Source organism: Xyrauchen texanus, chromosome 15, assembly GCF_025860055.1.
Source record: "Xyrauchen texanus isolate HMW12.3.18 chromosome 15, RBS_HiC_50CHRs, whole genome shotgun sequence".
Lineage (NCBI taxonomy): Eukaryota > Metazoa > Chordata > Actinopteri > Cypriniformes > Catostomidae > Xyrauchen > Xyrauchen texanus.
The window spans coordinates 15,841,336-15,867,329 of NC_068290.1; the positions used below are offsets into that span (position 1 = coordinate 15,841,336).

Genomic DNA, 25,994 nt, shown 5'->3' on the forward strand with positions numbered 1-25,994 from the left:
ACCAATTTCCTTCTGAAACATACAAATCTGTACAACTTTTAGCCACCAGTGTATGTTTGGAACCACTCCAGTTTGTCATAATTTACTTCCTTTGTCAACAATAATGCTGTTGTTGTTATTATTAAAATATTCATAAGGCATACAGTATTATGTTTTTATTATGTTATGCATTCTATAGTTTATTGTTTTATTTATGTATTGTGTCCCAAAGCTATAATTAAACTGTAATTAAATATGTGGATTTGTATATGGGTTATCAGACCTTTAAATATTAAAATATTCACTATTTGTAGCAGTAAAAATCTCTGGACTATCTCTAGTCGACCACTAGATTAGATGTGTTAACTTGACATCTGTCCTTTAGGAACAACTTCAAAAATTATCAAGCTCAGAGAGGAACCCTCTGAGAATGTGGACTCTCAGAGAGGGAAGTGTCCAGCGAACAGCACTCTTATTCCTGTCAAGGGCATCATCAATCTGGGCAACACTTGCTTCTTCAATGCTGTGATGCAGGTAAAGTCATCATGAATGAGAGCTCACATCACCTGCTTTTGATATGTGTCCTTTATATGTATATGGGTTGATGGTAGCCTAATGATTTTGTATCTGGGCTGCCAACACAAATTCAGAAACACTGTATTGAAGTTGCAAACACTGCTGCATTACGGTAATGGCCTTCGGCAAAACCCTTAACCTTTACATGTTTGCAGGGGACTTGTCGTGCAGTATAATGTATGGAAAGTTGTCAGATTTGTCATGGCAAACAGCTGATGTCAGAAACATCACTATAGCGATAGTGCAAAAAGTGTACATTTACAAAAAGTTTACAAAATAAAAGTTGGAAGTTGATATAAATTTGGAGCATCCAAATGGGCTGTTTAAACAGAATGCTTTTTTACGTCCATCTGCACTTTTTTGCCATAAGAACATGCGCTAGACAGACAAGTTTTCCTTTTGTTGCTTTTTCTGCACCTGGTACATGAACGCCACGTTTTTAAGATGCTTCATTAAGTTAAAATAACTTTTAAAAGTTATGTTTAATAAGCTGATGCTATACTTATCCTAAATGTCATAATTTGTTTTGGTGTAGAATCTCTCTCAAACACATATGCTGAATGAACTAATTCAGGAAGTCAAGGAGAAAGGTCATAAGATGAAGATCTGCCCCACTACTGAGACTAACTTGGTACGTTCCTCATCCAACCTGTAATGGACTGGTTTAGTCCAGCCTCTTTTCTATTCTCAGTTGTGATACTGTTCAAATGTATTGTCTCACCTCTTTGTATGAAAGTGATATGGGTGCCATGCCTTCTTCCAGGGGCCACTAACTGTGACTTTACCCAGGCCTGAACCCCTCACTTCAGCCATGTTCCTGTTCCTCCAAAGCATGAAGGAGCCTAGTAAAGGGCCTGTCTCCCCCAAGATCCTCTTCAGCCAGCTCTGTCAGAAGTATGTCTACACTGTCGCCATTTGTAAAACACCACACACTATGAAAGGAGCTGCACATCAACTTCGACATACTTGAGCCATTCCAATAATGGCACCAGTAAATGCTTTCAAACAAACTGGATTGTCAGACTTCACATTTAATTGTGCAATTTGGCTTTTATCTTCTTTTCTGTTTGGAATGTTGTTCTGTTGTGCAGGCATAATGCAGTTGTGGTCATAGAGTTGGTTACAGCAGGGAGGGTCAGTGATTCTGAACATGGCAAATTAGTTACTGTACGCTAAGTGGTTTCCAGGTTACGCTTTAAACTTATTGAATGGCTGGTTGTATTCCCTGTTCTTGTAGTTTGATTTTACAGCGTGTGCAGGCTGAACGGTTCACTGACTGTTGTTTGAACGTGCTGAATGGTTGGGTGGCTCAGGCAGGAGCCTGCCAGGCAGTTGGGTGTCTCTCTGGTGCTTCTGTGATATGAACTCAGGTACTGTGCCTTTAGCAGACCTGTGGGTTTGCATGTGTGTACATGCGCATCCTTTTCACCTGGCACCATCTCAGCTTTAAGCGCAGCTATTCTTTTGTGCATGTATGCACACGAACACATGCCAGTGTATGTATATGTTGACCAATATGGTACAGTAAATGCAGATATTTAGAGAACAGGGTGGCTGATGGTTGAAAAAATGGCAATATGAATATATATATGAATGTTGTATTAGGGTTGTCAATAGATTGAGATATTGTATCACATCCCATTTTCTTTTGATGAAAACATTTGATTTTATGAAGGTCTCTACATAATTTTATTGATAAACAAGAACATGTATTGAATAATGTTGCACTGCTCGTATTTTGATCGGTCTTTATAAAGAGGACAAAATAAAATGAATCAGTTCTAAAATTAAGTTACTGTAGATGTGTTCAAAGAATATTAAGGGTTCAATACAAGTTAAACTCAATCAACAGCATTTGTGGCATAATGTTGATTACCACAAAAATCTAATTCTGTATAAAAAGCACACATTTAAGTTACAGTAAGGTGCTTACAATGGAAGTGAATGGGGCCAATCTGTAAGAATAAAAAGCAATATAATAATTTAAAATAAGTAAACAATATGTGCGTTAATATGATTTTAGTGTAATAAAATCACTTACCTTTTCTGGGTAAAGATACAGTGGGTACGGAAAGTATTCATACCCCCCTTACATTTTTCACTCTTCGTTATATTGCAGCCATTTGCTAAAATCATTTAAGTTCATTTTTTTCCTCATTATTGTACACACAGCACCCCATATTGACAGAAAAACACAGAATTGTTGACATTTTTGCACATTTATTAAAAAAGAAAAACTGAAATATCACATGGTCCTAAGTATTCAGACCCTTTGCTGTGACACTCATATATTTAACTCAGGTGCTGTCCATTTCTTCTGATCATCCTTGAGATGGTTCTACACCTTCAATTGAGTCCAGCTGTGTTTGATTATACTGATTGGACTTGATTAGGAAAGCCACACACCTGTCTATATAAGACCTTACAGCTCACAGTGCATGTCAGAGCAAATGAGAATCATGAGGTCAAAGGAACTGCCTGAAGAGCTCAGAGACAGAATTGTGGCAAGGCACAGATCTGGCCAAGGTTACAAAAAATTTCTGCTGCCCTTAAGGTTCATAAGAGCACAGTGGCCTCCATAATCCTTAAATGGAAGACGTTTGGGACGACCAGAACCCTTCCAAGAGCTGGCCGTCCGGCCAAACTGAGCTATCGGGGGAGAAGAGCCTTGGTGAGAGAGGTAAAGAAGAACCCAAAGATCACTGTGGCTGAGCTCCAGAGATGCAGTCGGGAGATGGGAGAAAGTTGTAGTAAGTCAACCATCACTGCAGCCATCCACCAGTCAGGGCTTTATGGCAGAGTGGCCTGACGGAAGCCTCTCCTCAGTGCAAGACACATGAAAGCCCGCATGGAGTTTGCTAAAAAACACCTGAAGGACTCCAAGATGGTGATAAATAAGATTCTCTGGTCTGATGAGACCAAGATAGAACTTTTTGGCCTTAATTCTAAGCGGTATGTGTGGAGAAAACCAGGCACTGCTCATCACCTGTCCAATACAGTCTCAACAGTGAAGCATGGTGGTGGCAGCATCATGCTGTGGGGGTGTTTTTCAGCTGCAGGGACAGGACGACTGGTTGCAATCAAGGGAAAGATGAATGTGGCCAAGTACGGGGATATCCTGGACGAAAACCTTCTCCAGAGTGCTCTGGACCTCAGACTGGGCCGAAGGTTCACCTTCCAGCAAGACAATAACCCTAAGCACACCGCTAAAATAAGGAAGGAGTGGCTTCACAACAACTCCGTGACTGTTCTTGAATGGCCCAGCCAGAGCCCTGACTTAAACCCAATTGAGCATCTCTGGAGAAACCTGAAAATGGCTGTCCACCAACGTTTACCATCCAACCTGACAGAACTGGAGAGGATCTGCAAGGAGGAATGGCAGAGGTTACCCAAATCCAGATGTGAAAAACTTGTTGCATCTTTCCCAAAAAGACTCATGGCTGTATTAGATCAAAAGGGTGCTTCTACTAAATACTGAACAAAGGGTCTGAATACTTAGGACCATGTGATATTTCAGTTTTTCTTTTTTAATAAATGTGCAAAAATGTCAACAATTCTGTGTTTTTCTGTCAATATGGGGTGCTGTGTGTACAATAATGAGGAAAAAAATGAACTTAAATGATTTTAGCAAATGGCTGCAATATAACAAAGAGTGAAAAATTTAAGGGGGTCTGAATACTTTCCGTACCCACTGTATGTCCAATTTTACAAATGTATTGCCATGACAACATAACACTATAAACCCTAAAATGACCATAAAAATTATGATTTAAACAGTGTTACAGCTAAAAAATTATTTAACAGAATATAAAGCTTTTTTTTCTGTCTTCGAATGCTCCAATAATTGGCTCAGTTCACTTCCATTGTTAGTTCCTCACTGTAACCTCGATTTTGTTTTAAAGAAAAGAAGGGGCGAGTAGAAATATTTTTATTTGAGTAATCAACAATATGCCACAAATGTTGTCGATTGAGCTTAAAGAAAGGCACTATCCACTGCGATTTTATTTAAAAATGGAGGGGGATTTTCATTTAAACGTCTTTAGTGTTCTGCATAAGAAAGTTAGTTATACAGGTTATGAACGACATGAGGGCATGAAGTAAATTATAACAGAATTTTCATTTTGGGCAAACTATTCATTTAAAAATTGCCAAATATTGATTAATCGGCCTAGCCAGTATATGTCTGCCACAAATATACACCTATTTAGCGCTGATTGTTGCCATTGCATAGAAACTCTAGCACACAAGACACACACTTCTGTCACAGTGTCTCAAAAGCCAATATATTCCAATAATTTTTTGTCAATAATTATTAACATAATCACTGGCCAGGCAAAGGGAGACAGAGTATGCATTAGCATTTCTCACTGGGAGGCATTACTCACTTGATCATCAGTACTCCAGTATCACTGGCTGTGGGTGGGGTAGGTGCACATCACCAAGGCAGTGACCAATGAGTGCAGTTCATGTATAAAAAAGTGTTTGTTTTTTTCACCCCAAAGGACGATAGCGATTTATTTATTTTTGCTGCAGAAAAATCATGCCGTCTAAAAAAGCGCTTGTGGACGGTGCGTTTGGAGGAGAAGCTTATTGCTCTTTGGAGTCAACAAGTATGTTTGTATGACATACTGCATCTAATGTCATATCATGACAGATACACATTAAAATAAATGTTTTTTTGCACAATGTGGCAATAAATGTGTGAAAGAAAAGGATGCTATTTCTTTTTGCTATGCCTTCTTAATAGATCATGTCATTAACAAACAACTTAATATAGCAGATGCTGCAGACTCTTGGAGTAATATCTGTGTATTCAAAAGTTTCAGGTTTATTGGCTGTGAAAATGGGGTGTGACAGTGAAGATTTGAGAAAAGTCAAAGGCAGTTGTTAAGTGTGACACCTTCGCTCCATTTTTAATCAGTAAGTGTGACAGGCTCACCGACTGGGAGGGAAAGTTCAGCAACAACAGTCACTAGGTGTGACACCACCTTATACACCACTCTAAAGTAACATATGATTCTGGTGTTTAGCATGTTAATGCATTAAAACACGCTGAACCTGATACTAATTCCCTCTCTTCACTGCATACCCCCAGGCACACATATTCTTATAACTGCACTCCAGAGCAATAGCTTGCCATTTATAGAGTGACTCTGAGGCAGGGCCAATTGAAGGCCTTCTGTGCAACACAGTCTTAAGTGTTCTGATATAGCATGTCCTTGACAGGGAAGATCTTGTATGTTTCATGTGTTTATTGACTGGCAGATTGAGGGTACAGCTGCTGGTCTGATGGGGTACTTGAACTACTTCTACATCATCTTGTACATTTGCTATGGTGGACAGTGTGACAGAATGATGTATTTTGAGACATTGTGGTTTAAATAAAAGTGTTTTTGAAGGTGGAATGAACACACTGTTTGTGTTACACATCTTAGTGCTATTGGCATAGTTGGTAAAGGGCCAGGTCATGCTGCCAGCTGGACAGATCTGAGCAGCACCACCATCTCAGGAGCGGTCCAAAGAGCAGTCAAGGGCACTCACCACACACTGTTCCTGGTGCCAGTGAGGGTCACAGCCTGTAAACACACTGACACTGACCCTGACCCCAGATGTCCTAATCTGTGTTTACTGCTTTCTATAGCTTCATTTATAAAACAGCACAGTGGAAAGCTTGATTCTGATTGGTCGACAAGTGTTCCAAAGTTGATTAATTCTTTATAACTGCACGGTAATGTAATATAAAAGTTCCTGGTATGTTGACCGCATGACAGTTCCATATCATTCATAGCAAAAGAACCAGAATAATACAAAGACACTGGTTAATTACATTTTTATTAGATTAATTTGAAGATCTATGAAAAGCATGTACAATTCAGGAGCTGGGTAAAAGCTGAATGGGGCAATTGTCCAGTGAAAAACACTAATATACTGTATGAATGAATGAATGTTACATAGTGCTTTTCTGACACTACACTCAAAGCGCTTTACACAGTGAACAGGAGACTCTCCTCAAACATCACCAGAGTGCAGCATCCACCTGGATAATACGATGGCAGACTTAGTGCTCCTGTACGTTCACCACACACCAGCTGTACAGTATATGACTAAGAGCCAGGGCAGATGCAAGTAATCACACATACGTTCTCTATCTCTATATACTGTCTCTCTCTCTTTCTCGCTCACTCATACACCCAACATACTTCAATGACTGTTAAGAAAAAGCTCAAGCCTTCGTTAAGAAATTACACTTTTTACATGGAATTTAAAGCTGCTTTCTAACTAGTAATGGCAACTTGGACTGTTTCTGTGTACAATGCTTAATCGTGTACCCATGGTATGGTATGTATTTCGAGCCTGAGAATCAAGCTCCCAAATGGGGTTTGCCTAAGGTGGCAGTGTGAAATATTAGATGCTTGTGTTGGTCAGCAAAAATCTTTACATCGTTAAGGGGTATTCACACTAGGCTTTGAGCTCGAATTGTTTTCCGGACAACGCAACAAACCAGGATATGATGTCACGCAGGAGAGCTTCTGGTGTAAGTAAATAATAAATCACAATTAACAAATAATAATATATTAAAAATGTTTAAATCAGAGGTCAGCATGTGACGTTTCGGGTTCCTATTGGTCGTGCTTCCTCTTGTCTGACGAATTCACAGTTTAGAGTTCACCAAGCTTGAACATTGGTGCGCAGTGTTGTACGAAATTTATTCGCATAAGTTTATGTTTCCGCCCTGCTGCCTTCGTATGTGTTTGAATGAGAGTACATGGAGCGCAAATTGTGGTGTGACCACTCCTTTACCATTGATTCTGACATCTTGTCTACGCCAGACACGAGAGGCACGGCAAAATTAAATGGCCATTTTGCGTTGCACGTGCTGACACTTCTCCTGCCAACAAGACATATAAACGGTTTAGAATGTTCATCTTGACATGTCCAGTGTAGACATCCTCAAGCCATTGTGGCGTGACATCACTTGTGTCCATTGTAGATGGTGTAAGGGGTTTAGCTAAGATTTGATCAAAAGGGAGCCTGTCACAGTTGAAGTTACTCTTTCTCAGAAGGTTGCAAAAAATATTTGCCAAAGGATGACTGAGAAGAGCAGCTGCTGCATAAGCAATGGATGGGGCCACATCCTATACTTCACTAGAATTTTTTTCCCACTGAACATTGACACTTGTTTTCTTCTAAAAAAAAAAAGTCATAATTTACAGGCAGTTTTTGCTGCGATACCTTTATGATGACTGGATGTAAATGGTCATTTTGGCCTGTCATACAAAGAGCAAAGGCAAAGCTTTGTTTGTTGGAAATTCTGCTGATCTTTTAAGTGATGAACACTTTAGTGGACAAAATCTGTGCTTGGCTGTGAAACAAGTAACTAATCAATCTATGTATGCTAGATTAAGTTTGCGTGTTTCATAAAACTGTGTAATGTGTATATTTAGTGCTTAGCCTAAGATGCATGAGAGTGTTGTACATTCAGTTGATGTGGTATGCTTGTATGTGCATGTGTGCATTGCAGCATTGTGCTTGGTCTGCCTGGCGTCTGGTACTAACTCATCCGCTGTTAATTGTGTTAGTGGTTGCAGCTGTCCATCTGTGGCAGGGCCATATTGGAAGCACTGCTACAGGCTCCTTCAGCCTTCTCTTCCAGTGGAATGAACTTCCCAAAAATTCTCTGCTCTCTCCCACCTCTCCCAGTGGAGCCCCTCTCACCTGTTAGCTTTCCTTCAGAACACATTCACTCTATTCTTTCTTTTCTGTAAGGCATTCTGCATTCATAACAGTCTGATCCATGTACTGTTTGAACTCAATGGCCAGTGCTGATGTTTTGAGAGCACTATGGCCAATTGCTGATATGCCTCTGATTAGGGCTGAACAATTAATCAAAATAAAATTGAGATCACCTATATGACGTTGTGTGATTTTTCAAACCACAAAAGCTGCAAAAAACAAAGAAATAAATAGTCTGCATGTGCTGCTCGCTGCGCTTAATGTGTTTGCGCAGCTCTGTTCTCTGTAGAGTTTCACATACTTAAAGCACACCATCAGGCTAATGAGCTCGTTAAATTTACAGTGCTCTAGATTTAATAATTTTACATTTGTGTATTTCCAAATATGCTTGTCTGCTAAAAGTTACTATTCAAATCTAAAGTAACCTCATAACATTGTGTTTTTGTGGACAGAAGAGTGGATGTTTCTCTGCATTAAAAGGCCATAGTCAACTCTAGTACAAAACAGAAATGTCTTCCTTAAGTGTACCGCCAAAGTAAATGCTTTTGCCAAAACAAACACGTGCATAGCTATGCTGCATGCAGGTTAAGAAATATTGCAAAAATACAGTACTGTTTTATAGTAATTACAATAATAGTTGTTGTTAATATTATACAAAAATATATTTCCATATTTTTTTTTTTACTTAGTAACATATTTTTTTCAAAATAATTACATTTAAATTTCTTTGTCTAAATCGCTCAGCTCTAATTGTGATATATGTGGTATGTGATATATATAATCAAATTTTATTACAGCATTTGCAACTGTCAAAACTGCTGAAAATAAACACTTATTTTAGACAATATTTACTCATTCACTTAAAATGTTTGGAGGGGGGGTTGCATTATCCGTTGGCAAGGCTGTCTGTAGATTTTGGAACTGACACAAAGGGGAACTAATACTTACACTCAGCAGTCAAGCATCCTTATTAGATTAGAATTAAACAAAACAGAAAAATAAAATGTGTTAAATGCTTAAAACACTTCTTGAAAATATTAGATTAATCTAAAATTAATGCTTTAACTTTGGCAGCCCTAAATCTAATTTATGGCAAGTTAAATATGTGAATTTTTTTTTTATGTATTTTACACAATATTTAGTACAATATATTTGACTATATTTAAAATGTATTTATATATTTTAATTATAATACAATTTATATAACATTAATAAAATTCACTTTATTTAAAAATGACATTACATTTATATAAAATATGTTTATTTTATATAAATGTATTAATACAATATTTTAAAATACCTGAAACATTTACACAAAATATTTGTAAACACTTGTATCTACAACTGATATATCGCCCTATATCTGATAAAAAAAAAAAAAAAACTTGTGATCCAGTTGAATTTTCACATGAGGTTTTCTTATGTGTCCTGACATGTTGCAATCTAAAGTGTGCTGCCACTGTACTTTACCATGGTATTTTTAGTGTACATAACTCCTTCAGGCAAAAACAGAGAGGTGAAGGGAGGCCGTTTTTCCAGACCCCCTGCTCCTGACCTGGTAGGAGCAGGTGGCTGGAATTTATTTTCCCCGCTCCAGTCACTCAGAGCCAGGAATAACGTCCAACCTCATCAGTCCATATTAGAGGCGTTCCAGACTGCCCAACCATCATCCTGCTAGTGCATTAATTTATCTAGTCTGTCCTTACATTCACACATGTGCACAGAAACAGCTTCCTAGCTTAGCAGGTAATAGCAAAAGCATTTACGAGCAGCTGGCAGCTCCAAGCATCCCAAACCAACACCTTGACTTGCCCCTTTACCCTTGTATTTATCACCTGGCCAAATGGCCTTTCCATCATCCTGACCAGCTATCCAGACTCAATGCTAACATTGCACAACAGGTTGATGCAGGGCCAACTCCAGCCACACATATGTTCCCCACATCTGGCTCACATCTGGCCAAGGCCAAGCAATCTAAGGAGTTATCTCCTTAAATGCCTGTTTTCTGCTAGGTTTACTGCAGGGTTAGCTTGGAGGAAGGACAAATAGATATCTACATTGATCTCTACGCTCTGTTCTGCAGTCTGTCATATTTGGCATGGCTATGTCTGGTTCTGTCTTATAGTTTCTGTTATTCTGAACCTAAAGCATTAGACATGCTTGAAGGACACCAAAATATGACTAGTGATTTTTAGACCTTTTAACCAGTATCTGTAATAGGAAATGCAAATTGAATGCAATGGTCTTAGAAACCTTGACTGTTCACAGTTTAAATTTATTGAGAATATTTTGTGGGCATTACAAATTAAACGGGGCAACCTTAAAGGGCACCTATTATGGAATTTAGAAAATTACCTTTCATGTAGTGTGTAACATAGATTTAAGTGAACAAAAACATCCTGCAAAGTTTTATATATGAAAGTTCACCGTAAACAAAGTTATTGTCTCTCAAAAGTAGGAGTCGACTCTTGAGTCAATGTAATGAATCGTTTTTCCAACGAGTCATTTTCCTTTTCGTTGTGACGTCAAGACGAAAAATTATCAAATTGGCCGCGCCCACTCATTGCGCGCGCAGACACCAGGGAAAACTTGAAAACATCATGTTGACAACAAGACGCTGTGTTCTTAAGTGCATATCAAAAGCGACCTTTTTTTCACTGCCCAGGGACGAGCATGTGAAGAATCAGTGGCTAGAGTTTATATTTACAACTATACCACACAAGTATAGCCCGAACCTTGTGCTGTGTTCGCGTCATTTTAATGACGATTGCTTCACGAACATGAATGCTTTCAAGTGTGGATTCGCGAGCCGGTTGATACTGAAGGAAGGTTCAGTACCAAGTTTATTTGGATCAGCATCCTCCTCCGAATCACAACCTGTAAGTATTATTATTAATTGTTGCTTTTATGTGTTTTTTAGCATGCTTAATAAGTATTTGTGTGTGTTGTGTAAGTTACGCTCAGCGCAGCTTCTAGGTCTCCAATGTCAATTTTTTTGAAATATGTAAAATGTTTGTCGATGTAATTGGAGTTGTCATAAAGAATAGAGCAATAATTTGTAGTAATGCAGTGCTTTATCAATATGTTTATGCGTTGGGCTAACTCAAACAATAACTGATTGGGTGTTTACCACCGAACTTTGGGCTATGATCGCTAACATAAATCAGCTCAAATTCCTTCTCTGATTTTGATTTTTTTATTACAAAGCGGTGATGGGCGTTCCGTTTCCGACAATCTCTGCATAGAGTATACCAATCACAACTGACTGGGTCATCTGACCAATCACCTTAGATTAGCGTCACGCAAAGGAGGGGTTTTGTGGACAGAAATCATGTGGCATGATTGTTGGTGCAGACAGCTGGTTTGAGTATTTTTGTAACTGCTGATCTCCTGAGATTTTCACGCACAATAGTCTCTAGATTTTATTCAAAATGGTGCCAAAAACAAAAAAACATCTATTGAGCGGCAGTTCTGTGGACAGTAATGCCTTGTTGATGAGAGAGGTCAATGGAGAATGGCCAGACTGGTTCAAGCTGACATAAAGGCTACGGTAACTCAAATAACCATTCTGTTTAATTGTAGTGAGCAGAATAGCAGAGGTGGGAGACTCGAGTTACATGACTTGACTCGAGTTTGACTCGAGTCGCAAATTTAAGGACTTGTGACTTGCTTGACTAAATTAAGAAAATGACTTGACTTGAATTTGACTTGAAAACCAGCGACTCGAGATTTAACTTGAATGTTTATTATTATTATTATTTTCAATAACTTATTATAAATAGTAATGAAGTGTTTAAAAAATATTGCGACATCATCAATTAATTAATATGCAAAAATGTAAGCCTGCCAGCACCACTGATCTGCATCTACAGACGCGCAAAGCGCCCAAAATGACAGATTGTCGAGTTCCCAAAATAATCTCCTTTGGATATAAATATTTCAAATTAGACCGTGTGAATACAAAAAGTATGAAAATATGCAATACAAAAATTTCCGATACAACCACCACAACCTCGAATTTCATCTGACATTTAAAAAACTACAAGGTAAGGTAAGTAAGTAATTTCATTATTTCATTATCCAGAAAGATTAATATGTTAAATTACTGTTCAAATGTTTGAGGGTTGTCCGTAAATTAAAATTATTCACTATTAATCTCATGTTTTGTAGCGTGACAAGTTTGAAATGACCTGATATTGTCTGTGTGTGCCTTTTCTAAACCTTCTTGAGATAAGAGTTGCATTCACAATGTGTAAGAGCAAACTTCTCCATGGAAATAAAGTGAAACTCACAGTACCTTACAAGATGATCGGAGATCATGTACAGCTTTCTCATAGAGTACATTATACTTGCAAACAGTTTTCTGTTGAATGAAATAGATAAAAAGGAGTTATAACTCTTTACATGCGCTTGCTCCACAAGACGGGGTCCCGCTGCATGCCTCTGAACAAACATCGAATCAGACTCGAGGATTGACGGCTATTCTTTTGTCTGTTCTTAAAAATATAATAAAGTGTTTCTTCAAACGTGTGTCTTATTGACTAACAGAATTTCTTTTTTCGTCATGTCACTCCGAGACGTCTTGCATGTCATCCACCTATTGCAGGTAGATGAGCAAAATTGCTTGTGCATGAAATACATTTGGACAAGAAACTTGCGCACTGGATTGAGCCTCATCGCATTTTGCAGGTGGCGGGTGCTATTTCACACCCTGGGTTGCACATAAAAAATAACGAACATTCATAAAATCAAATACCACCTGTTTACTCCAGAGGGCAGTAAGTGAAATGTCAGCTGTATGAGCAACAAGCAGTTTATACAGTGAAGAAAACACTTCAGTAGGCAGAACAACAAAACACTCAAAACACTTTGAGCACAAATGCGATCTAAGGGATCTCAAGATGTGTTTAAAGATTGAGTATTAAACTATATTTAACTAAAACAGTGACCTAAACATTTTAAGTTTATGAAGCAACACACCCGAGACGTCTGACGTAGGTGTAAATTGATGGGCCCTTAAACAAGCCCTCATAATAAATTGATTGACTGATTGACAAATTCACTTGTGAAATAGATTGCTGTGAACTGTATGTCAATGATTGACTTATGATCAATAATATGGTAGTAAAATATACATTGTATTCTAAAGCCGCTTTTTGTATTGTCTCATCAATGATTTACTCTTCTGCTACAGGAATGTAAAGCATTTTAATTATCTAAATATTTTTTCTATATATATAAAATTTAACAATAATTAAATTTGTTAAAAATTAATTAAATTTTACAATAATTACAATTACATAGCGATTAATTAATTGGGACACCATGTAATTCATTCGATAAAAATGTTTTATCGACTGACAGCCCTAGTAAAGATATGTATAAAAGTTCATCATTTCAGAGCAAAAATAAATATTTATTTCAAAAATTAACCTCTGTTTATTTTAGTACTGTGGCATGGCTCGACTTGAAACTCATCAGGACTCGACTTGACTTGCTTGAGGTGAGTCACTGACTTGACTTGCTTGATTTGTCTGCACTACACATGAGACTTGTCTCGAGACTTGATGGTTAAGACTTGAGACTTGCTTGTGACTTGAACATGTGTGACTTGCTCACACCTCTGCAGAATAGCATCTCAGAATGCACAACACATTGAATCTTGAGGCAGATAGGCTACAACAGCAGAAGACCATGTCGGACACTTTATTAGGACCATAGTGTTCTTAATAAAGTGCTCAGTGAGTGTATGTGAGTCGTGAGTTCCAATCCAGGGTGTGCTGAGTGACTCCAGCCAGGTCTCCTATGCAACCAAATTGGCCCGGTTGCTAGGGAGGGTAGAGTCACATGGGGTAACCTCCTCGTGGTCACGATTTGTGGTTTTCGCTCTCAGTGGGGCATGTGGTAAGTTGTATGTGGATCGTGGAGAGTAGCATGAGCCTCCACATAGAACCACTGGGAGTCTCCATGGTGTCATGCACAACAAGCCACATGATAAGATGCGCAGATTGACGGCCTCAGAAATGGAGGCAACTTGAGACTTGTCCTACGCCGCGCGGATTGAGGTAACCGCGCCACCATGATGACCTACTAAGTAGTGGGAATTGGGCATTCCAAATTGGCGAGAAGGTGGATAAAAAACAAAAATAATTATGCTTTAGAAATGTCTAAATTCTTTTTAGATATTAGGTCAATTGTAATTTTTATTTGTTAGAATTCATTGTTTGATATGGAAGTATTTTGTTGTTAAACTATTAATATAATTATGCCAATATGGAATGACCTGTGTGTTATAAAAGGGTGGTGAGCCCATGCAGAAGGGAGTGTGCAGCTTTGGTGTGAGTGTGTGCTATATTAACTGTTTATTTTTGTTTATATTATTTGTTTGTTTTGTCTTGTCCATATGTTTGTTCTTGTTTACTTGTCTTGTCAGCATCCTCTAACATCTAGTAAAACCCAGATTCTGTAAGACCCTAATGTACTTTGTAAAGCTTGTTCAATTAATCTATCCAAACATTCGCTTGGACACACTATGTTACAAGGTCTTTTCTGTGAAGCTGTTTTTGATGGTAAAGGTGTCTCTGGGAATTTAATACTAATGCAGTATTTTAGATTTATTTTTAAAATTTCAGTGCTTTGAAGTAATACAAAATTATAACCAAACTAAATTCCAATCTATGATTTGTAATTCAGTAGAATGAGAGAATTGGTTAAAGGTCTGAATAGTTTGTATATATCTTGGTGTATGAAATTGTGTGTATGTGTGTATGTGTGTGTGTGTGTGTATGTGTGTGTGTGTGTGTGTGTGTGTGTGTGTGTGTGTGTGTGTGTGTGTGTTTGAAAAATGTCACAAAATGGCATTGTAGTGTAGTGTAGTGGTTAGCGCACTGCGCTATGAACCTGGCGACCTGAGTTCGATTCCCGCTCATAGCCAACACCAGTGACGAATATCTGAACCGGTCCCGGGCCTCCCCTAGGTCGACTCAGCCTAAAATGAGTACCTGGTGCGGTGTGTAAACATTGCCACTGGGGAGACAAAAGGCGGTCGGGCGTGGTGCTGGCCACCCACCCCCTCGTGTCCTGTTCCGGCCTTCATAGGTGCTCGCTGACAGCACTTGCCCCTACAGTCTGTTAAGGCTAAATGGGGGTCTTTGTCTTTGTCTTTGTGTGTGTGTTTGAATGGGCCCATGAAGTCCAACTACCTTGTGAGGGTCAGCTCTCTCTGTGTGTGTGTGTGTGTGTGTGTGTGTGTGTGTGTGTGTGTGTGTGTGTGTGTGTGTGTGTGTTACTGACCTCAACTGGTTGAATGAAAGTTGTCAATGAAAAATAATAGCGGCCTCTAAGATCCAGAAACCTCGTGAGAGACAGCGAGAGTCATGCAGCATTACAGAAAAGGCCTTGAGAGAAGATTATGTCTATTCTTCCCCAGTCTTTAGTTATCTATATTCTGCCGATTGCTTTTTGTGTGGGGCTAATTGGTGTTTGCGTGTCTTTGGCTCCTTTTGTCGCTATGCCTTTGTGCCAACGTGTTTGTGTGACATGAATTTTGATTCTGTCTCTCTCTCTCTCTCTCTCTCTCTCTCTCTCTCTCTCTCTCTGTGTCTGTCTGTCTCTCTCTCTGTCTCTATGTCTGTCTGCAGGGCCCCTCGCTTTAAGGGTTACCAGCAACAAGACAGCCAAGAACTGCTGCACTACCTCCTGGACGCCATGAGAGTGGAGGAGACGAAGGTGAGTATTGAGCTCAGAATAAAATTGATGAATGATTAATTCTGTTTGTAAAACAGTTAACTGGGGTCCTCTTATCTGATTGGGCAAGCAGCGTTCCAAGAGTGTTTTACTAAAAATGTGTTTTAGTAAAACAACACTGGAATACGAGCATTCTAGATGGAGAACAACAACCATTTTAAGTGTTAATTTAGTTTAGGCTTTTATGCCATTTTTGGCTGTTGTAACAACTTGAAGTAGTTAATGATATCAATGTAATTAACCTCAGCCCATAGCTTCACGTCATTCACCCACTCTCTTTTGCACCCATGTGCTTTAATTTGTAAAAATGTAACACTCTAAACATCGTCATTATCTGCTAAGAAAATACAACGATGCAAATGCACTGGAGACCAGAAACGAAAACAGGCTTCCATTATGAATTGTGTAACACTTCAGAAAAAAGGTGGATAGAACAAGAAACAGCATCGATGGAGCCCAGCTAAGACTTTACATGCTGTTCCACTGAGCTCCACTCACAGTATTTTCTATGAAATCACATTAAATGTACCCAATTTCATCAAGGGACATACAATTGAAGTCAGAAGTTTACATACACCTTAGCCAAATACATTTAAACTCAGTTTTTGTGACTTTGTTGTCCTTAAGCCATTTTGCCACATCTTCAGAGGTATGCTTGGGGTCATTGTCCCTTTGGAAGACCCATTTGCGACTGAACTTTAACTTCCTTGCTGATGTCTTGAGATGTTACTTCAATATATCCACATAATTTTCCTTCCTCATGATACCATCTATTTTGTTTTTTTGTGGCGGTTTTGGAGCAGTGGCTTCTTCCTTGCTGGACAGCCTTTCAGGTTATTTCAATATAGGACCCGTCTTTCTGTGGAAATAGATACTTGTCTTCCTGTGGATAAGTGCCTGATGGGGTCTTCTGCTGTTTTAGACCATCTGCTTCAAGATTTGAAGTGTTTTGCATCATTTACATTTACATTTATGCTTTTATCCAAAGCAACTTACAGAGCACTTATTACAGGGACAATCCCCCTGGAGCAACCTGGAGTTAAGTGCCTTGCTCAAGGACACAGTGGTGAAGGCAGTGGGGATCGAACCAGCGACGTTCTGTTTAACAGTTTACCAGTTATGTGGTTTAGACCACCACACCACCACCACTCCATTGTCATCATGAGTGGTTATCTGAGTTACCGTTGCTTTTCTGTTAGCTCGAACCAATCTGACCATTCTCTGTTGACCTCTTTCATCAACAAGGCATTTCCTTCCGCAGAATTGCTGCTCACTGGATGTTTTTTGGCACCATCCTGGGTAAACTCTAGAGACTGTGAAAATCCCCAGGAAAATCCCCGTCTGGCACCAACAATCTTGCCACAGTCGAAACCATTGAGATCACATTTTTTCTCAGTTCTGATGGTTGATGTAAATACTAACTGAAGCTTCTGACCTGTATCTGCATGATTTCATGCATTGCACTTTTTCCACACGATTGGCTGATTAGATAATCACATGAATAAGTAGTTGTGGAGTGCTAAACTGCTCAGTGAGTGTACATTATTGACTTCAGCCTATATTTGAAGATATATTGTGCTTAGGTAATTTTTCAGTAGCTTGATAGTTTTTCTGTTTGTGCTTTGAAACCTTGATGAAGACTATTCCAGGCTAGAAATTGCATAATAAATGTCACCTTTCTAAATTGTAAGTTTGCATAGTTGCCATTTTTTCCCATACATCAACCTGCAAACTCCTCGACGTCTATGTGTTAATTCTTCAAGAAGTGCCAAAACCCTCATATGTAACTCTGGCCTGTACGGTGAATTGGTTCACTGGTTTGGACTGCTACAAACCACTATTCACTGCACCAATGTGTTCTATGTGCGATACCTGTGTCTTGTCCATGACGCAGCTTGGTGCTTGTCGCCCGGTGTGAGAGCTACTTTTTCTCAGTAGCACATTCACATTCTTCCTCATTGTATGTATAAACTATACCAATCGCTGCAAAGGCCTGCATATATAAGCTGACAGGGGGGTTGACCTCTGCTTGGAAGATGCAAAGTGATTTAATAGGGTGGTTCTTGAAGAATTGTAGGGCCAAGACTTAGCTTGTGGGTTGTTTATTTTGTACATGCCCAGAATCATGGGCCAAGACCTTAGCAACCCCACCTGTGGCCCTCACTGCCCTAAGAAAATGCTGCAGAATCCGGCGATGAGCCGCAGGGCCAGCCAGGTCCATTCAGACGCGTGAATGTGGACAGTTGTTCCACTTAGGAACCTTGCAAGTGGCGCAACTGGCCTCATTGTACTCCCTGGGAAGCAGTCAGCTGCTTGCTGAGTCTTTGTGATTGAGGTCCCCACCTCCCTCCCTCCACTCTTAGGGGAGGCTGAGAGGGAGAACATACAAAACAATCTGGCTTAAATGTCCCTCATTATTTCAGCATGTGTGCTTCAGCTCATACACAATCACCAAATATATATGTTTTTTTTTTATGACAAAAAAAAAGAGCCACAGAAAATATAAATTCTGTTGGAGAGATATAAATATAAAAAAGTGACATGGAAAGGGATGCGGTTTTCGCCTAAAAGGTATTGTTGTTTTCAACTTTAAAAATAGGTTAAATTATGATCAAGATGATTACATTTATGGTCATTTACTTCATAAAGTTTCGGGAAGGATCACATTTCTTCAGTTACTCTCTAAGCTGTGGTGTAACAGAGCTGAGAGCCCTTTTGTCAGCCACCAAACCTCGACATCACAATATTTATGTTGATCAGCCAATAGGATCAGTCCTCACAATATGCTAATTTACATCAATGAATTATAACCAATTAGCTGTTGAATAAAAATGCTAAGAATGGGCTGCTTAAGTGAGCTCAGCTTCTCAAGAGTGTGGGGTGGCGTAGTTATTTTAGGGTGTGTGTGTTTAATTAGTGTGTGTTGTAGTGGGGTCCGACACAGACTGGGGGTTTGGGGGTCTGAGTTGCTGTAGAAAAGGGATTAACCAGGCTTTTGACCTAAATAGCCCATCCTGAGTGTTGGGACGGGACAATGGGGGAGACTGGTTGAGCCCCACAGACAGCGCCACCACGGCCAATTATCTATTGATTGGTGCTTTTCTATGGCTGTGTCTTCTAACAGCTCTCTCACCAACACAGTCACTGACCATGTCACCTCTGATTAAGACCACAGGGACAGACACACACACACACATCCACTCATTGTTCATAAACACTTGTCTTTATGCCTTTTTTTTGCACACAAACACAATATATATTATACAGTGTTGGAGTAAAGGACACACATTTACTTTTCACCAAGTAAATGTGCTCATTGCCTTGCAGTATATTGTGCTTTATTTTTTTTTACCTCAATACAAACTATAAAAAAAATATTTCCAAGGGTAAACATTTTAAAAACTGAGTGAGAAAGACCATCTTGGAACTTATTTGATTGTTTATAGTTAATTTATAGGAAATTCAGTATACAGTGCATTTAGAAAGTATTCAGACCCAGAGGCGTCATGCCCATTCATAGTAAGGGGGCACGTGCCCTCTCAGATATTTAAGCCAAGAGGATTTTAAATGGATTATTTGAACTCCCAAAAACATATTTTTACCTTTGATAGGTACATTGAATGATTATTGCAGAAATCTTTATTCACATTCTAAATTGAGTTTTTTTGTCAGTCCAATTGAATCACATGTTCCGCTAAAGGTGGCGTCCCGTGGCTGCCTTGGATCATGCTCATGGTGGAAGGTCGAGCACATATGGGAAAGCACGATGTTAAGTTAATTAATTAAATAAACTTTTGTGCAGTTAATCTTTCATAACCTTGTCTGTCTCAGTGGAATCTTTTTTCTTTTTTTTTCATAGTCTAATATAGATTATGTCAACATTTTTATTTGTTCAGTCGCTGTTCATTTCCTTTGGTGCTGAAATGTGTTTGACTGGTTTTGCAGCAGAACACTCTCTTTTCTTCATGTTTAAAGATAGCAGCAGTTCCTTTCCAGTCATTATAAAAACATTTTTAATTTTTTTTTGGTTTATACGATTTTGTATCCGTTGAGAAAGGCGGCGGGAGGCTGAACGGTTCGAGATGACCTCAAATGTTTACATTCTCTGTCTAGGGAAAAACTGTAATGTGTCAAACAGTGATGGCAATTGTGATAACTGGTGTGATGATGAGACAGTATTCCGTGTTGTCTTGGCATGTTTCAGAAGATGAAAGCAAACAGATATGGTTTGCTTGGTGACATTTCCACATTATTCGTCCAATCACTGTTATTGTAAACATTATACATCCTCATTCCCTTTCCATGCATAATTTCTTCACTAATTGTCTGTAAAATATCAAGAATATTTGTATTATTTACTGTGAGCATTTTTGGGCGGAAGCTTGTTATTTTCTTTTTGATTCCCTCATGAATAAAACAAATCTCTCTGCTGATAAAAAATTGGCATTTAAAACACTTTTCTTTTTAATGTGTTGCGGCCTATGTTTAAAATTTGATTGTTCAGTCCTTTATTTATATTAAATGCATCGACAGATTATAAAAAAAAAAAAAGAATTATAGCCTGTTTATTACATATTATAGGCGTATTTTTAAACACTGACGTGCAGCGTGGAATTTAGACTCTTAAACTATAATCTAAGAGCGAGTTAGGCTACCTTTTGTAAATTAATGTTTGGTTTGATTGTTTTAAAGTTGATATTTGATATATTATATGTGTAATTTTATTTCTGTTTTTAGAAATATTGTCCTATAGGAAGGTGAACCTTTGGCCCAGTCTGAGGTCCTGAGCACTCTGGACAAGGATTTCATTAAGGATATCTCTGTATTTTTCTGTGTTCAGCTTTCCTTCAACCCTGATCAGTCCTCCAGTCATGCCACTGAAAAACACCGCAACAGCATGATGCTATCACCACCATGCTTCACCGTTGGAATGGTATTGCACAGGTGATGAGCGGTGCCTGGTTTCCTCCAGACATGACACTTAGAATTGAGGTCAAACAGTTCAATCTTTGTTTCATCACAGTATGAGTCCTGTAGGTGCTTTTTTGCAAATTCCAAGCAGGCTTTCATCTGTCTTGCACTGAGGAGAGGCTTCCGTCTGGAAACTCTGTCATAAAGCCCAGATCGGTGGAGTTTTGCAGTGATTGTTGTCCTTGTGCAAGTTTCTCCCATCTCTGAAACAACCAGAGTGACCATCGGGTTCTTGGTCACCTCTCTTAACAAGACCTTTCTCCACGGATTGTTAAATTTGGCCAGGTGGCCAGCTCTAGGAAGAGTCCTAGTTCCAAACTTCAATTATTTGTTTTTATTTTGTAGCATTCCCCAGATCTGTGCCTCGACACAAATTCTGTCTCTGAGCTCTGCTGGCAGTTCCTTTGACCTCATAGCTTGGTTTCTACTCTGAGATACATTTTCAGCTGTGAAACCTTATATAGACAGATGTGTGACGTTCCAAATCATGCCCAATCAACTGAATTTGCCACAGGTGGACTCCAATCAATGTGTAGAAACATCTAAAAAATTATCCAGAGAAATGGGATGCACCTGAGCTAAATTTCAAGTGTCATATCAAAGGGTTTGAATACTTATGTACGTTAACGTCTGACAGTTGAGTCAGACGTTTACGTACACTTTATTAAAACTCATTTTTTAACCACTCCACAGATTTCATATTAGCAAACTATAGTTTTGGCAAGTAATTTAGGACATCTACTTTGTGCATGACACAAGTAATTTTTCCAACAATTGTTTAAAGACACGTTGTTTCACTTTTAATTGAATATATCACAATTCTAGTGGGTCAGAAGTTTACATACACTAAGTTAACTGTGCCTTTAAGCAGCTTGGAAAATGCGATACCGTCTGCCTGATGGTTGCAGTGAGAGCAACCCATGGCTCGGGTGGCTGGAGTCTCCAATGTTCCTCCAATATTTTTTCACACACCGCCTGGTATATATGCCCTGGAGGGAGTGAAGCTCTCCTCCGATGGTGTGTCTGGCAGTTCGCACCACATTTTGCAGGGCTTTGCGGTTGAGGGCGGTGCTGTTGCCGTGCCAGGCAGTGATGCAGCCAGTCAGGATACTCTATACAGTGCTGGTGTAGAAACGTGTAAGAATGTGGTGGTCATTCCACACTTTCTCAACCGTCTCAGGAAGATGAGGCGCTGGTGAGCCTTGTTCACAATGGCCTCAGTGTGGACGGACCATGTGAGTTCCTCTGTGATGTGGACACTGAGGAACTTGAAGCTGCTGACTCTCTCCACCGTTGATCCATTGATGGTGATGGGGCTTTGTTCTCTGTCTTTTCTCCTGAAGTCCACCACAAGCTTCTTGGTCTTACTGACATTGAGGGAGAGGTTGTGCTCCAGACACCAGTGGGTCAGAGTGTGCACCTCCTCTCTGTAGGCTGATTCATCATTGTCAGTGATCAGACCTACCACCGTCGTATCATCAGCAAACTTAATGATGGCATTGGAGCTGTGTGTTGCCAAGCATTCATGTGTGTACAGGGAATACAGGAGTGGGCTGAGAACACAACCCAGAGGGGCTCCAGTGTTGAGGGTCAGTGAAGAGGAGATGTTGCTGCACATTGAGCTGTTTAAGCCCAGAGCCCAGAGCTTCACATCAAGCTTGGAGGGCACTGTGGTGTTGAATGCTGAGCTTTAGTCTACAAACAGCATTCTCACATATTCCTGTTCCTTTTTTCCAGTTGGGAGTGAGCAGTTTGTATTGTAGATGCAATGGCATCATCAGTGGAGTGGTTGTTGCTGTATACAAACTGCAGTGAGTCCAGTGAGGGAGGCAGCACAGAGCAGATGTAATCTCTGATTTGTCTCTGAAAAGGATTTGCTGATGATGGGGGTCAGAACAACAGGACGCCAGTAATTTAAGCAAGTGATTTTGGATTGCTTTGGTATAGGCAAATGGTGGATGTTTTAAAGCATGTAGGGACCACAGACAAGGAGATGGAAAGGTTGAAAATGTCTGTAAAAACACCAGCCAGTTGGTTTGCACACACTCTGATGATGCGGCCCGGAATGCTGTCTGGACCCGCGGCTTTATGTTGCAGAACCAATTTCCAAAAGTGTTTGTCTATTGTAGACTATAAGGCAGACAACATCGACATCAAGACAAAAAAACATAAGAATTGGAGACAAAACAAACAAAAAAACTGCAACGTTGAGTCGGTGCTCGCAATTCAGCAGCCATACTCCGCTCCATCCTGAACTGAGCTCAACACTTGTGGTACCTCCACAAGTGTGGTTCATCCTTGGAAGCAATTTTCAAACACCTGAAGGTACCACATTCATCTACAAATAGTAGTATGCAAGTATAAATACCATGGGACCACACAGCCATCATACCGATCAGGAAGGAGACGCATTCTGTCTCCTAGAGATGAACGTAGTTTGGTACAAAAAGTGAAAATCAATCCCAGAACAACCACAGAAGATGCTGTAGGAAACAGGTAGACAATATCTATATCCACAGTAAAACGAGTCTTATATCAGCAACCTGAAAGGCTGCTCGGCAAGGCAGAAATCATTGCTCCAAAACTGCCATGAAAAGCCAGACTACAGTTAGCAAGTGCACATGGGCACAAATGTCCTACTTTTTGGAGAAATGTCCTCTATTCTGATCAATCAAATATTGAACTGTTTGGCAATAATAACCAACGTCATGTTTGGAAGAAGAAGGGTGAGGCTTGCAAGACGAAGAACGCCATCCCAACCGTGACGCATGGGGGTGGCAGCATCATATTGTGGCAGTGCTTTGCTGCAGGAGGGACTGGTGCACTTAAAAAATAGATGGCATCATGAGGAAGGAAAATTATGTGGATATATTGAAGCAAAATCTCAAGACATTAGCCAGAAAGTTGCAAATGGGTCTTCCAAATGGACAATGACCACAAGCATACCTCTAAAGTTGTGGCAAAATGGTTTAAGGACAACAAAGTCAATGTTTTGGAGTGGCCATCACAAAGCCCTGACCTCAATCCACATTTGTGGGCAGAACTGAAAAAGTGTGTGCGAGGAAGGAGGCTTACAAATATGACTCAGTTACACCAGTTCTGTCTGGAGGAATGGGCCAAAATTCCAGCAACTTATTGTGAGAAGCTTGTGTAAGGCTACCCAAAACATTTGACCCAAGTTATATAAGAAGTAAATATACAAGAAATAAATAATTCTCTCTACTATTATTCTGACATTTCATATTCTTAAAATATAGTGATCCTAACTGACCTAAGACAGGGAATGTTTTCTACGATTAAATGTCAGGAATTGAAATGTATTTGGCTAAGATGTATGTAAACTTCTGACTTCAACTGTGTGTGTGTGTGTATATATATATATATATATATATATATATACACTGGCAGCCAAAAGTTTGGAATAATGTACAGATTTTGCTGTTTCAGAAGGAAATTGGTACTTTAATTCACCAAAGTGGCATTACTGATGTAAAAAACAGCACAATCACTATTTGAAAATCTTTATTTTTGATCAAATCTAGACAGGCCACATTTCCAGCAGCCATCATTCTAACACCATATCCTTGAGTAATCATGCTAAATTGGTCATTTGGAACTAGAAAATCACTTGCCATTATATCAAACACTGCTTTGTTTTGAGTTTTTGTTTTGTTTTGAGCCACTTTTGAAACAGAACATCTAAAAGAAAAGATTAGAGTGGGTTAAGAAGCACAGACATTGGACAACAGATATCTGGAAAAGAGTGATATGGATCTTAACCCCATTGAGCTTTTGTGGGATCAGCTAGAATGTAAGGTGTGTGAGAAGTGCCCGACAAGACAGCAACACACGTGCTACAGGAAGTGTGGGATGAAATATCACCTGAGTATCTGGACAAATTGACAGCTAGAATACAAGGATCTGCAAAGCTGACATTGCTGCACATGGAGGATTTTTAAGTAGTTTAAGTTCTAATCTTTTTTTTTCTTCAAAGTGTAATGTAATTTTTCACGTTATTAATGACCCGACTATACATTGTAATCAGTTGAATGCCACTTTGGTGAATAAAAGTAACAATTTCTTTCCATAAGAACAAAATCTGTAAATTTTTTCCAAACTTTTGGCCAACAGTGTGTGTGTGTGTGTGTGTATATATATATATATATGCACAGGTGAAACTCGAATATCGTGCAAAAGTTCATTAATTTCAGTAATTCAACTTAAAAGGTGAAACTAATATATTATATAGACTCATTACAAGCAATGTAAGATATTTCAAGCCTTTATTTGATATAATTTTTATGATTATGCCTTACAGCTTATGAAAACCCCAAATTCAGAATCTCAGAAAATTTGAATATTGTGAAAAGGTTCAGTATTGTAGGCTCAAAGTGTCACACTCTAATCAGCTAAACACCTGCAAAGGGTTCCTGAGCCTTTAAATGGTCTCTCAGTCTGGTTCAGTTGAATTCACAATCATGGGGAAGACTGCTGACCTGACAGTTGTGCAGAAAACCATCATTGACACCCTCCACAAGGAGGGAAAGCCTCAAAAGGTAATTGCAAAAGAAGTTGGATGTTCTCAAAGTGCTGTATCAAAGCACATTAATAGAAAGTTAAGTGGAAGAGAAAAGTGTGGAAGAAAAAGGTGCACAAGCAGCAGGGAAGAATGGAGAGGCACACAATCCAAGATGCTTGAAGTCCAGTGTGAAGTTTCCACAGTCTGTGTTGGTTTGGGGAGCCATGTCATCGGCTGGTGTTGGTCCACTGTGCTTTATTAAGTCCAGAGTCAATGCAGCCGTCTACCGGGACATTTTAGAGCACTTCATGCTTCCTTCAGCAGACAAGCTTTATGGAGATGCTGACTTCATTTTCCAGCAGGACTTGGCACCTGCCCACACTGCCAAAAGTACCAAAACCTGGTTCAATGACCATGGTATTACTGTGCTTGATTGGCCAGCAAACTCGCCTGACCTGAACCCCATAGA

General features: G+C 39.4%; 1 protein-coding gene across 3 annotated transcripts in view; it reads left to right on the forward strand.

Annotated features, from left to right (window-relative positions):
• LOC127655893 (ubiquitin carboxyl-terminal hydrolase 45-like) overlaps positions 1 to 25,994 on the forward strand; it is a 67,188-nt gene that overhangs the window by 30,067 nt on the left and 11,127 nt on the right. For all 3 annotated transcript variants that reach the window (XM_052143937.1, XM_052143936.1, XM_052143935.1), the window contains exons 6-9: positions 365 to 513; positions 1,091 to 1,186; positions 1,319 to 1,449; positions 15,930 to 16,017. In XM_052143937.1, the coding sequence (XP_051999897.1) occupies positions 365 to 513; positions 1,091 to 1,186; positions 1,319 to 1,449; positions 15,930 to 16,017 (464 nt within the window). The remainder of the gene's footprint in view (positions 1 to 364; positions 514 to 1,090; positions 1,187 to 1,318; positions 1,450 to 15,929; positions 16,018 to 25,994) is intronic.